The 15,197-nt window shown below is 36.6% G+C and overlaps 1 protein-coding gene across 1 annotated transcript in view; it reads right to left on the bottom strand.

The window, feature by feature from the left end:
- The window catches only part of VPS50 (VPS50 subunit of EARP/GARPII complex), a 132,035-nt gene that overhangs the window by 49,401 nt on the left and 67,437 nt on the right, over positions 1–15,197 (bottom strand). The window contains 2 exon segments of the mRNA NM_001105413.2: positions 8,681–8,779; positions 9,116–9,210. Of these exon segments, the coding sequence (NP_001098883.1) occupies positions 8,681–8,779; positions 9,116–9,210 (194 nt within the window).

The raw sequence follows: 15,197 nt of genomic DNA, 5'->3' as shown, positions 1-15,197 counted from the left end.
TTGTGTCTGACTATTTGCGACCCCATGGACTGCAGCACGCCAGGCCTCCCTGTCCATCACCAACTCCTGGAGTTTACCCAGACTCATGTCCATTGAGTCTGTGATTCCATCCAACCAGCTCATCCTCTGTCATCCCCTTCTCCTCCCACCTTCAGTCTTTCCCAGCATCAGGGTCTTTTCAGAGTCAGCTCTTCGCATCAGGTGACCAGAGTACTGGAGTTTCAGCTTCAACATAAGTCCTTCCAATGAACACCCAGGACTGATTTCCTTTAGCATGGATTGGTTGGATCTCCCTGCAGTCCAAGGGACTCTCAAGAGTCTTCTCCAACACCACAGTCCAAAAGCATCAAATCTTTGGTGCTCTGCTTTCTTTATAGTCCAATTCTCACATCCATACAGGACTACTGGAAAAACCATAGCCTTGACTAGATGGACCTTTGTTGGCAAAGTAATGTCTGCTTTTTAATATGCTAAGGCGATGGCACCACACTCCAGTACTCTTGCCTGGAAAATCCCACGGATGGAGGAGCCTGGTAGGCTGCAGTCCATGGGGTCGCGAAGAGTCGGACACGACTGTGCGACTTCACTTTCACTTTTCACTTTCATGCACTGGAGAAGGAACTTATGGCAACCCACTCCAGTGTTCTTGCCTGGAGAATCCCAGGGACAGGGGAGCCTGGTGGGCTGGCGTCTATGGGGTCACACAGAGTCGGACACGACTGAAGCCACTTAGCAGCAGCAGCAGCAGGTTGTTCATAACTTTCCTTCCAAAGAACAAGTGTCTTTTAATTTCATGGCTACAGTCACCATCTGCAGTGATTTTGGAGCCCCAAAAAATAAAGTCAGCTGTTTACTTTTTCTACAGCTGTTTACTGTTTCTACTGTTTCCCCATCTATTTGCCATGAAGTGATGGGACCAGATGCCATGATCTTCGTTTTTTGAATGTTGAGCTTTAAGCCAACTTTTTCACTCGCCTCCTTCACGTATACTGATTTCTACTCTTATAATTTATCTTCCCACTATTTCTTTAGGTTTAATTTGCTGTCATTTTCTAAACTTTTTGAAATGTAAGCTTAGGGCACTGATTTTCAAACCTTCTTCTTTAACCAAAAAATGCATTTAAAACTAAAAATCTCCCCCTCTGCTTTAGTTACACCTCACAGTTTTATATTATATGTTTATTAACATTCATTTTTAAATATTTTCTAATTCTCAATATGGTTCCTTCTTTAACATGGAAAATAGGTTGCTTAATATCCAAAAACTGGCAGATTTTCTAGTTCTCTCTTATTTATTTCTAGTTTAATTCCACTGTGGTCAGAATATGCTCTGATTTTAATCTTTTGAAAGACTTTTTCAAAGACTTGCTTTGAGTCCCAGCAATTGATTGACTTTGATTAACTGTCCTTCTGCTCTGAAAAAAAATATGAACTCTTCACCTATTAAATATTATAATGTATACATACATATATGTGTAAACATATATATATATCAATATATCTACATAAATTAGGTAAATTTTATTAACATCTGGTCTAACATATATCCGGACTGATTTTTTTGTCTGTTTATATTACCAATTACTAAAAGAGGCACGTAAAAATTCTCAACTATGATTATAAATTGTCTATTTCTTCTTCTAATCTGAATATTTTTGCTTTATATATTTTGATTTTATCTTAGTAAGAGCTTACAAATTTATGACTGTCATACCTTCCTAACGAAAATCTATTTATCATTATGAAGTATCTCCTTTACTTTTAGTAATACCTTTTGACTTAAAGTTGACTATCTCTTAGGAATTTCTTTCATCTGATATAGAGTGTCTACAAAAACCTACCACAAATATCATACTTACTGGTAAAGTACTGAGTGAAAGAATGTCCCTTGTTGGCACTTCTATTCAAAATTGTACCAGAAGTCCTAACCAATACAAATGTTAGAAAGTAATATATAAAACCATCACTGTTCACACATGACATATTATATACATGGGCAATTCAAAAGAATTTCCAATTAAATTTACTAAAATGCTAATTTAACCCCCAGATCATAGGAATTCTGGGTCAACACACTAAATCAACTCACATGTCTATGTGTGTGAGAAACAACAAAAGCAACACAATTCAGAATAATATTTATAAAACCACAATATTTACATAATGTTCAGCCATGACTAGTCAGTGGTGACACAAGCTAAGAACAGCAGTTAACTCTGACTGAGGCTACTGACTGAGAAAAGTACAAAAGATTCTTCGGGGATACTGGAAAAGTTACATATATTAACCCGGGAAGTTTATGCAGTGTGTGTGCCTGCGGGCTAAGTCACGTCAGTCGTGTTTGACTCTGTCCACGGGGATTTTCCAGGCAAGAATAGTGGAGTGGGTTGCCACACCCTCCTCCAAGAGATCTTCCCAACCAAGGAATGGAATCCGCAACTCTTGGGTCTCCTGCACCGTAAGGCAGGTTCTTTACCACTAGCGCCACCTGGGAAGCCCCTTACGCAGTGTACATATATTAAAAATTCACAGAGCTGTACAATAAGATATGCATACATTTATGTGAGTTCGGAGAAGTCAATGGCACCCCACTCGAGTACTCTTGCCTGGAAAATCCATGGACGGAGGAGCCTGGTAGGCTGCAGTCCATGGGGTCGCAAAGAGTCGGACATGACTGAGTGACTTCCCTTTCACTTTTCACTTTCCTGCATTGGAGAAGGAAGTGGCAACGCACTCCAGTGTTCTTGCCTGGAGAATCCCAGGGACGGGGGAGCCTGGTGGGCTGCCGTCTATGGGGTCGCACAGAGTCGGACACGATTCAAGCGACTTAGCAGCAATAGCAGCATGTGAGTTAAGTTTTAATAAAATTTTTTCAAAGGAAAAAACTATTAATATATCACTATCCTCCCAAACTGTCTGCAATAAAAGGCAGGCCCATTTTAAAGGTAAAGCCACAGGTGGCTCAAGCAAGCATTCATCCACTTGTGAGGGGTCACAGGCTCACAACTAGCAGACAGCAGAGACAGGGGCCTGATTTCCAAGTCACGTTCTTTTCACTGCAACATGGTCAGCAACAACAGCAAAAAGGAAAAATATCCCTTTTTACTGGAAACCATACGTTGGTTAATATTATCCAAATGGATTCAATAAAGCCAAGGAAAACTTCCTCTGCAACGCTTTCCCCAAGAACATTTTATACAAATGGAAGGATCTATATTTTATATCCTTTTTTCTAATTTATTGGACTAACACACACAAGATAGCAGTTATGATAAAAAAGCAGTTAAGTATGTAAAGTACAAACTGCGATCGGATGCTGAATAACAAAATTGACTGTAATCATAAAGTTAAGTGAAAAGCAATCTCGGTCATTACTTTAAGCGAAGTGGGTGTCACCCGCATCTTCAAGAAACCAGAATATCAGCAGGATACAAAGAATTTTTTTGGCAAACTAAAGAACAGGTGCAACTAAAATAAAATTAAAGAGATTTTAAAGTGCAAACATTGTGAAGAAGATAATAACCAATCTACAAACTGTCTCAAATATGTTGACCGACAAGTTAAAGGGAAAATATCAATGAATTACAAGTGTGTGAAATACAGATCTTTTACTTAACCTAATAAAAGATTAAAGCAATAGGAGTTAGGCTCCAAAAGCAAATGATAAAAGCACAGAGTTTAAAGAAGGTAGAATACCCAACATAAGCTTTATACACTTTGTAGAGAAGGAACCTGATGCTCAGAAAATTAAAGATTGGTTAAAATCACATGGGTGGTAAAGCTAGTGAGGAACACAGTAAAGGTTGGAACCCAAGGCCACTGATAACACCGCACGGCCAGCAGGAGGAAAAGTGGAATTTGATAGTTGTTCACTCACTATTATGGTATATTTATGTGTATGTACATATTTCTGTTCTGTATATATGTACATACACATTATATATACACACATGTGCATATATATATATGTGTGTATATATAATGTGTATGTACATATATACAGAAGAGAAACTAGTCTGATATAAGAGGTATATATTATGAAGACACTGTCCCTTTTGCTCTCATTTTAAGTTCAAAATTTAAGCCCTCTTTATAGTTTAGACATGGAAAATAGTCATATTTTACATAATTGAATTTTTAGAAGAACATGTCATGTACTAAAAATAAACTAATTTATTGGTACCATTTTCACCAAATCCCCCCAAAACCTGGTTTCTGAAAACATTTCTCCATTTCCCCAAGGAATACAGCAAACAGGGCTGCAACAGTATCTCCTATTCCACACACAGCTCTTCTACATGACCTAACCACTCCCCTGTCAACAGAGAAAGTCTGATTTCCCTCCCCTTCAATCTGAACCAGCGTGATGAGAAGTCTACATTCGATGGAATGTGGTAGAAGGACTGCATGAGTCCCGAGCGTGTCTGAAAAGGCCAAGCACCCTCCACGTGGTTCTCTTGGAATGCGAGTTCCAAGGGAAGCCAGCTGCCATAGAAGAAGTCCAGCCACACTGAGCGCCCCACGAGGGAGGCCACATGTGGGCCGCTGAAACCAAGCCAGCTGTACAGCCTTCCAGCCACCTCCACCAAGTGAAGCCATCCTGAACCCGCCACACAAAGCTGAGCGCTGAGTCACCCCAGTCAATGCTACGAGGAGCAGAAGGATCTTGATCCCTGCTTAAATTATTCCTGACTCACAGAATACATGAAATAACAATAAGATGGTGGTTGTTTTAAGCCTGTAAGTTTCAGGATAGTTTGTTATAATGCAATACTAGGTAAATGTATCCATGGACACTTATACTTCAATGTATATATAACAAATAACTTCAATGTACATTGAAGTTATTATACTGGTTAACCTTTTCCTTAAAAAAAAATCTCTCAGGTATCTTATACAACTAAAATTACTGATAACTTATTTTCTACTCTCTCTGAAGCCTTAACCAAAACAGTGTACTTGGCAGAGGATATATGGGCAGGGGAGGGAGGAGCAGTGTGACATGAGCAGGCAAGTCGGTTTTAGAAGATATCAGGTCCAATATTCAAACCAGAAGACACGATTCAATCACTTGACCAAGAGAGAAAACAAAGATAAGTATATGGATAATAAAACTAACTCTAGAAGCACACATTTTAAATACACTTTAAGGAATAAACCAAACCTTTCTTACTCAGGCAAGCAAAGACGTTTCTCCCTACAAGGATAGGTGATCTTTCTCTTCTTCTGACATCAGTCAATGCACCTTTAAGGTCACTGAACACATTTATAAACTTTGATTATTAAAGCAATTAAAAACAAACTGTACTTGTTAAATGTCTTGACAACAGTACACTACTGCACAGTCTCTACGTCATTACTGTTTTAGATTATTTGTGCTTTGGGGAATTCTGCAACATCTGCCAGAAGACTGACAGCTTTTGGTGTATACAAACTTAGAGCCTGAACATAAAGAAACTTGGGGGAATAAAACACACCTTGAAAGATGTGAAGTTACACTGACAGATGATGACAGAGACTGTGCTTCCTCACATGCTCATCCAACTTTGCCCAAGAAAAACATAACGGCAGGCAAACTTTAATACTTCCACAAAAAAACACCAGTGCATTCTGTAAACAGATGTTCTGCCAAAGAGTAAAATGCTTCTACGTTCACCCTGTTGTTAAGTCTACGCCTTCAAACCAACAGCCTAAATGGACTCAAAGTCAGGATAATTCGGTTCAGGAATTTCTTCATTCTCAAGAGCTCTATTTGGCAGAAGACCATGAAACAAACTGTAAGCATGTTTAAACACTTTAATAAAATCGAAACAGATGATGCTAGTTCACCATGTTTCACGGTATTTTTTGGTATTTATGTAGTATGATTTGGTGAAGGAGGTATTAAATCAGAATTTAGTAGATTTAGATTCATCACTGGCTAATGTAATGACTTTCATCAACTCAATATTTGTCCACTGGCATCGTTTCTAAACTGCCTGTTAAGTTCATCTTGCTTTAGAACAGAGTGATGGTTGGCACCCACTTTGCCAAGTAATTTTCATTATAATTTCCCAAATGGCAGCTGTTGGAGAGAGAATGATTACAGGCAGTATATAAGCAAGACTGGTTTAAACACTGCGGAAAGGGAAGAATACTACAAAAAAAAAATTTAAATCTTTATGTTTTAACCTACTTTTATAATATACAGAGCAGCATAAAAAAAGGGAAAGATCTGCAGGTAATACTTAGGGAGACCATTTAGTCCAACCACCTCATTTTACAATTGATAGATAGAACCATATCCCAGAGGGTTAAGTAATTTGGTCAATGTCAGTGAAGTGAGAGGCAAAAACGGGATAAGAACCCAATTTACTATTTCCCAGTCCTCCTCTCCTTCTAACAATACAATATAGCCTCCTCACTGTGAAACAAGTTTCACAAGTGTTTCTGAGAAAAGTCAATTAAAATGTTGAGTGTTTTGAAAACAATCATTAATATCTACGTTTTCTAAGTTCATCAAGGTGAACTTTTGTGAGGAATCTCCATTAGCATCTAGAAATGCCTATTATACCTGGTGGCAACAGATGACAGACACCTTTTGATAATAAAGTGGAATGCAGAATGGAAACCATTAAATGAACCCACATCTCTGCACTGCATACATCTTGCAGTCACAATGAACAGAAGACCCTCCAGTGGTATTGTAGGATACAAAGCAAACTTTGGGAAATGGACAAGCAGCATGCCTTCATTCTAACGGGTAAGTTAGGTTTCTCCTTTCTTCACAATTCTTGATTCTTTTCCATTTCCCATCTGTGATTACAAGGCCACTCTCATTTTGGAAAGCAATGTGTACAGGCTGGGACTTCTACTTTAGTAGGGCTTAAGTTCTAACAGAAAAGGAAGTTGTAAACAAAGGTAGTGTTAGGGTTTTATGTTGTTCCCTTACCACTGTCTTCCTGTGCATGCGTGCTAAGTCACTTCAGTCATGTCCGACTCTTTGTGACCCCACGGACTGTAGCCCAGCAGGCTCTTCTGTCCATGGAATTCTCCAGGCAAGAATACGGGAGTGGGTAACTATTTCCTTCTCAAGGGGATCTTCCCAACTCAGGGATCAAATCTGGGTCTCCTGCACTGCAGGCAAATTCTTTTTGAGAATCTGAGCCACCACGGAAGCCCACTTTGGTAAATAATCAATTTAAATTATACCTGTGGAGGATTCATTTTGATATTTGGCAAAACTAATACAATTTTGTAAAGTTTAAAAATAAAATAAAATTGTAGTTGGAAAAAAAATTAAAAAAAGAAAGCAAGCATCTTAAAAAAAAAAAAAGAAAGAAAAGAAACATGGCAAAGCACAGATCAGATAGCAATATTAGGAATAGATTTAGACATCAGTAATTATTCTACATCAAATAGACTTGTGCATTTGTACAAAAGTGTAAATTTCATCTCTTTGGTTTCTTTTCCTTCCACATACACTTTTAGGAAAATAGCTGTAAAATAAACCTTTTAAGATTTCAAAAATATATATACATATATATATTTTAAAAATAAATATTTAATGAGTGAGTGAGTGAAAGTCACTCAGTCGTGTCTGACTCTTTGTGACCCCAGGGACTACACAGTCCATGGAATTCTCTAGGCCAGAATACTAGAGTGGGTAGCCTTTCCATTCTCCAGTGGATCTTCCAGATCTAGGAATTGAACCGGGGTCTCCTGCCTTTTAGGCAGATTCTTGACCAACTGAGCTATCAGAAAAGCCCATATTTAATTTTAAGAGTTTACTATTAAGACAGAAAATGTGTACTTAAAAATATTGAATAATAAATTAGTCAATGGTTTCACGTGTAGTAATCTCTCTTCTGACTCAGCACATATCACTGTGACCAGAGGTTGACTCTGAACAAGGAGAAAAAGAATTTCAAATCCCAACTCTCCCTGGTACCAAGTAACAACAAAATCAAAACATTTTAAAAAGCAGACTAACAAGTGAAATATACCTCAATGCAAATGATAAAATATATGTAAGAGATACAGTACCGGGTCCAGCTTACATGGAGAAAGGTCTAATACCTGTTCACTCTCTCAGTTTAATGCTACTTTAAGCGTACCATCACACTGCTACATGAACATTCTTTCCCACCTTTGTCCACTCCCAAAACTACTCCACAGCACCCTTTTTAAACTGGTAGTCACTGTTTGTCAAAGCAACATAGTACATAGTCTTGGCCTTGTAGCTAGATTCTGAATATCATGCCCCCTTCTCTAAAAGCCTTTTTACTCCTAAAAGGCACGTAGTTTCAAGCACGTCCGCCTCGCTGAGTGCTGCCTCTATTGATTTAACTTCCTCACTAAACTCACACCATATATGCAGGTAGAGAATAGTGGTCAAATGTTTCTAGGGATCCTCCACGTAAGAATCATCTTATACCCACAAAGAAGTCAGTTCAACATTTTAAACCCCTTAAGACAAAGTACATATTGAAATTTACAAAAAGTAATGAGAATAACTTATGTTATTTTTGGTAGAAAAGACATAATAACCTAATCACCCTAAAAAGAGCTACAAAGAAGACAGTCTTTCAAATTCAAAAGTAATTCTTTTAAACCAATCAATGCTATAAGATTAATAAACATGAGAAAAAGCTATTCTTACTAGCTAAATAAGTCTATACATGTTTATTAGAGTTCTTACCTATGGTAGTTCTTAAAATAATTGACACTTTGTTTTCTAATAGATTCTTGCAAAACTTCAGACTTGCTACCACAAAATTCTTCTCCAACTTGCATCAACCTAGGTAGACAGAAAGATTTATAACAATTTCAGCAACATGTTTATTATAGGGAAATAAAAGAAGTCCAGGTCATCTTTATTCAAAGATAACAAATCATAAAAATTTGGATGCTTGAAGAAATTCTAAAGATTACAAATGCATTACAGTTTACAAACATCAATAGGGCAGAAATATTTAAACACATTCACAAATAAACCAGCAGAAATTAGACTGTGAATGCTCAATTATCTTCACTTCCACGAAGTTACAGCTTGTAACTCACTGATCCGAGATTTCATTAATTATCATGGTTCAATGAAACAAGATAAAGAATAAGACAAGATCTCAAATACTACCTGCTTATTATATCCAAAACAAAGATGAAATCATCATATTTGAATATAGACAAATCAGTTCCAAGCAAGTAGGTTTTAACTTTTAGCTGAACATCCTATAAAACAAAACAAAAAATGTTTCAAGTAAATCCAAAATAAAGAAGGTAAGTTCTAAGAACCATGTTTTTGTATAGCTACACATTAAAATGAGACAGGAATAGATTAACTTGATAAAAAAAAATATCTATTTAGGCCAATACCCAACAAAGGGTGATATCAGAAACAGTTCCATAATCAAATATAAAAATAGTATAGGCCACAGTCATCACTATTAATATACACATACACATGCAAGATAAGAATTATATTCTTATACTAGATACACAGGTAAAGATCACCACTATTTGTGTATATCTAGTATAATCACCTTATACTGTATGCAGTAATCACTTAAATCTGCATACAGATTTAAGTAATCACCCTAAATCTGTATGCAGGTCAAGAAGCAACAGTTAGAAATGGACATGGAATAACAGACTGGTTCCAAATCAAGAAAGGAGTGCGTCAAGGCTGTATATTGTCACTCTGTTTATTTAACCTATATGCAGAGTACATCATGTGAAATGCCAGGCTGGATGAAGCTGGAATCAAGATTGCTGAGAGAAATATCAATAACATCAGATTTGCAGATGACACCACCCTTATGGCAGAAAGTGAAGAACTAAGAGCCTCTTGATGAAAGTGAAAGAGGAGAGTGAAAAAGTTGGCTTAGAACTCAACACTCAGAAAACTAAGATCATGGCATCTGGTCCCATCACTTCATGGCAAATAGATGGGGAAACAATGGAAACAGTGTCAGACTTTATTTTGGGGCTCCAAAATCCCTGCAGATGGTGACTGCAGCCATGAAATTAAAAGACGCTTGCTCCTTGGAAGAAAAGCTATGACAAACCTAGACAGCATATTAAAAAGCAGAGACATTACTTTGCCAACAAAGGTCCATCTAGTCAAGGCTATGGTTTTTCCAGTAGTCATGTATGGATGTGAGAGCTGAACTATAAAGAAAGCTGAGCGCCAAAGAATTGATGCTTTTGAACTGTGGTGTTGGAGAAGACTCTTGAGAGTCCCTTGGGCTGCAAGGAGATCCAACCAGTTCATCCTAAAGGAGATCAGTCCTGGGTGATCATTGGAAGGACTGATGCTGAAGCTGAAACTCCAATACTTTGGCCACCTGATGCGAAGAGCTGACTCTGAAAAGACCCTGATGCTGGGGAAGACTGAAGGCGAGAGGAGAAGGAGACATCAGAGGATGAGATGGTTGGATGGCATCACTAACGCAATGGACGTGAGTTTGAGTAAGCTCCAGGAGTTGGTGATGGACAGGTAAGCCTGGAGTGCTACAGTCCATGGGGTTGCAAAGAGTTGGACATGACTGAGCAACTGAACTGAACTAGGTGTATAGGTAAAAATCACCAATCACTACTTGGTACGCTAGAAACCCCAAAATAATTGATTCAAAATAATCAGAATAAGATAATTATGTGAGGTATTTATGTACAACATATAAAAATTAATATTTCCATGTATACCTGTTGTGGCACCTGAAAATGGAGAGATTTCATTCAAAAAAAATTATTAAAAATACAGTACACTTAGGAATAACTTTAATAAGGGCTATCAGATCTATAAGAAAGAACTATTAATAGCAACTCTAAGGGGATACAAAAGAATGTCCATAAATTGAGTTAAGGGACTGAATAGGTGACTAAATATTATAAATATGTCCATTTTTCCAAGTTAATGTAGAGATACAGGGAGATTCTAACCAAAATCACATACACAAAAAAATTTTCTTCTGAACAATTATTCTAATATTCACCAGAAATAAGAAATAGACAATAACCTTTTTTAAAAAAATAGTGCTTTGAAAAGAGGGGGTAAAAGTTATGAGTGATATCAGAGGACTTGTACCACCTACATTAAGATATTAAAAACTATCCAAAAAATGCTAGCAATATACAGAAAAATCAATGGAATAGGAAAGATAAATCAAACAGTGCTAATACACATGTAAGTGCTTAACAAACAGCAATAAAAACTACTGTTTTCTGAGTATTTACTTTTCTCCAGCATTATACTAAGAACTTTACATATTATCTTTAATTCTAAAACAGGGTTGTTAAGCAAGCCTTCATTATCCCCCTAGGCAAAGAGAAACTGAAAGAGGTCAAAGTGAAAGTAAAAGTTGCTCAGTTCAGTTCAGTCACTCAGTCGTGTCCAACTCTTTGTGACCCCATGAACCGCAGCATGCCAGGCCTTCCTGTTCATCACCAACTCCTGGAGTCTACCCAAAACCATGTCCATTGAGTCGGGGATGCCATCCAACCATCTCATCCTTTGTCATCCCCTTCTCCTCCTGCCCTCAGTCTTTCCCAGCATCAGGGTATTTTCAAATGAGTCAGCTCTTCGCATCAGGTGGCCAAAGTATTGAAGTTTCAGTTTCAACATCAGTCCTTCCAATGAACACTCAGGACTGATCTCCTTTAGGATGGGCTGGTTGGATCTCCTTGCAGTCCAAGGGACTCTCAAGAGTCTTCTCCAACACCATACATCTCAGTTACGTCCAACTCTTTGTAACCCCATGGACCATACAGTCCATGGAATTCTCCAGACCAGAATGCTGGAGTGGGTATCCTTTCCCTTCTCCAGGAGATGTTCCCAACCCAGGGACAGAACCCAGGTCTCCCTCATTGCAGGGGCATTCTTTGAAAGAGGTCAACTAATTGCCTAAATCCACATGCCAGTGAAAGAGAAAGCAAAGATTTAACCCAGGTCTATCTGCCTTCAGAGTCTCCTCTTTTCACTGACTCTTGCTACAAGGAGGTATCCCAAAAAAAGAGAGAAGAACAAAGATTATCCAAGAAGTAGAGAAGGGAAACCTGAATAACTGGTGGTGGGGGGGTTGTATGTGGGGGAAGACATCCTCTTTTTACATCACGTATCAAAAGAAATATAAAACAGATTAAGTAAATGTTTTTGTAGGCTTTCAAAAGATTAAAAATTCAATAAAAAGGCAAAAATATTTTCTAACTACCTATTAAGTTTTCTAAGCAGTATTCTAGGTATTAGGGATATAGCAATTAATACAAACTTTCGATAAGTATTTGTAATTACCAAATGAATACTGACCAGAGCTTTACATAAAAAAGCATACTTTAAGAATAAATGCAACATGTCATAAAGGACAAATGTCAACAGTTTGACCTCATAAAAAACCATCTGCACATCAAAAATGTAAGTTAAAATACACAAATGATATACAAAGGATTATCCTTTATCAAATAAGTATTTTAAAACGAATGAGCAAAAAATATGAGAAAATAATTCACAAATAACTAATAGATTTTTAAATGTTCAAGTTCTCAAATAATTAAAGAAGTATAAAGTAAAACACTAATGAAAATATAAACATCATATTCAATTGCTCTATTATAAGATAAAGCCACTCTTGGAAAACAATTTTTTTCTATATCAATAGGAGACAAAACCAAAACATGATACAAAAACATTTAAAATAAGGGAACTGTCAAGTATTTATTAGGAAAATATGAACAGTAATGGTAATAATAGAGCAAACTAGAATTCATTGCAAAATGCCTAAGAGGAAAAGAGCTATTTCTTTAAAATTAATAAAGAGAATTATGTACAAACAAGGTAAGTGGTTATTAGCATTGCAGCATCAGTCAACATAGTATCCAAATATAAAAAGCCAAAGCTGTTAGAAATAAAAAAAACCTGACAAAATTACAATCACACCAGAAGATTAAAACTGCTCCCTCAGAGCAGCACAGACCAAGAAAACCAAAACCAAATAAGGATATAGATGAGAGTAATACATAGTTAGCTGCTTTAATACACACACAGCCTAATTCCCAACACAAAGAAGAAATACATGGTTATTTTTCAAATGCCCCTAGAAGAATTTAAAGGTAGGAAGTATATTAGATTGTAAAGATAACTTCCAATTCAAAAAAAGTAGAAATATGCCAACTCTAATTTCCTATAATAAAGAGAAATCAGTAAGCATTTTAAAACTGCCATTTCTCACGTAGTTAAAGACTAAAAAGAAAATTTTGGAAGACCAAGAATTTCATATGGTTAAATATGTAAGCTCCATGAGGTCAAGGACCATGCTTTCAATTACCATGTTTGTAAACCCACAAACAGTGTGATACACATATTATGATTGATACAACCTTTTTCCCTGAAAGGTTCTAACTGAGTCAAAATGCAGGAAAAATTTGCCATAAAATTCTAAAAACTTTTCACATCAAAAATCAAGGTGATTATGATTCTGAATCTAGTTTTATGTCAGAAATGTTAACTATCTTATGCTTCTCAATCATCACTTATCATTATCTCCACAATAAATTTATGATAAATGTCTGTAAATTGTCACATGCTCATTTCTGCTTTGAAATTAGCACTTCAGGTATCAGAAATATATTATAGCCTGTACAGCATATATTATATATAACCCCCAGTGGGGTCAAGGGCAGCATCCCAAAATAAAACACATGAATATCCCTGTAACATATGCATGTTCACTTTAATGGGAAAAATAAATACTATAAAAAGCCAATGATAACAGTGGTCAGGTTGTGCTATCAAATGAATTCAACTCCTATCAGGTTTTGTCTGCTAGATGTGTTATTAAAAAATACTTATTTTTCAGAGACTTTGCCTTTTTGCAATTGCATCGAGCTTTGTAATTTCAGTTTAACAAACACTAATGAGTTCTTACGGAGAAGGCAATGGCACCCCACTCCAGTACTCTTGCCTGGAAAATCCCATGGACAGAGGAGCCTGATAGGCTGCAGTCCATGGGGTCGCTAAGAGTCGGATACGACTGAGCGACTTCACTTTCACTTTTCACTTTCATGCACTGGAGAAGGAAATGGCAACCCACTCCAGTGTTCTTGCCTGGAGAATCCCAGGGACGGGGGAGCCTGGTGGGCTGTCGTCTATGGAGTCACACAGAGTCGGACACGACTGAAGCAATGCAACAGCAATGAGTTCCTAACGTACACAAAGTCTTGTGTACAACTGGTTGAGAACTGGGATTGGAGGGGCAAAAGGGACTTGGTAGAGATGAAGATATTCTAAAACCTGAAATATACAATTATCTGTATTCAAAAGCATGATGACTTTCATTAAATTGGCCAAATGTTTAAATGAGAATAGCTTCACTAAATCTTACATTTAACAGATATTCCTATAGCAGGAATGACATCAGGCTGCCAGACTGAATAGTAACTAGCTATATAAAATACCAGGTCAATATTTCAAAGTATGCTGAATTACCAAAAATTTTATCATAGATTCCGCAATTTCAGCAAAGTATAATTAAGAGTCTATTAGAAGACCTAAGCAGAAACAATTCATATCTGACCCTAGATATAAGATTTTCCTTTCTGTATATAATATTCAGGAAAAAAGTCAGCCTAAACCTGTAATAAGTGGAAAGGTAAAAATTACCTTAATATGGTCATAATAGAAATTATAAAAGACTATCACATATTTAAATATTAAAGTATAAGTTCAAATAGCATATCCAATAGCAAGTAATAAAAAGTCAGAAGAACACTAAATTATAACTGCTAAGTGATTCTTAAGGAAATTTATGTTTGCAGTATATATTTAGCTAGACAATTTTTTAAAAGAAATTCTGTAAAGATTTTCAAACTAAATATCAGCTTCATTAGAAAAATCAAAAATACATTTTAAAAGAACATAATATCAAAGTTTCTATGGTCTTCTAAATTTTGAGGAAGTCCAAAAAGAACAAAAAAGTTATCAAAGAAATTACATTTTATCTAGGAAATGAAAAATTTTAATAAATTAAATTATCTGATAACAACAACTGAGCTACTGAAATGCAAAAGAAAAGCCTAGGAATACACAATCAATAGACACATAAGGTTCACTGAAGGCACAAAAATCACTGAGTTGGAAAAAATCCTTCACTCTATTCTAGACTCCAACCCAAGTATGTCATCTATTACACAGTTATCCTTTTCCTAAAATTAACAGAAAAGGAAAA

The sequence above is a fragment of the Bos taurus genome, chromosome 4, assembly GCF_002263795.3.
Source record: "Bos taurus isolate L1 Dominette 01449 registration number 42190680 breed Hereford chromosome 4, ARS-UCD2.0, whole genome shotgun sequence".
In the NCBI taxonomy this organism is placed as follows: Eukaryota; Metazoa; Chordata; class Mammalia; order Artiodactyla; family Bovidae; genus Bos; species Bos taurus.
This window is presented reverse-complemented; position numbering and strand designations above follow the sequence as displayed.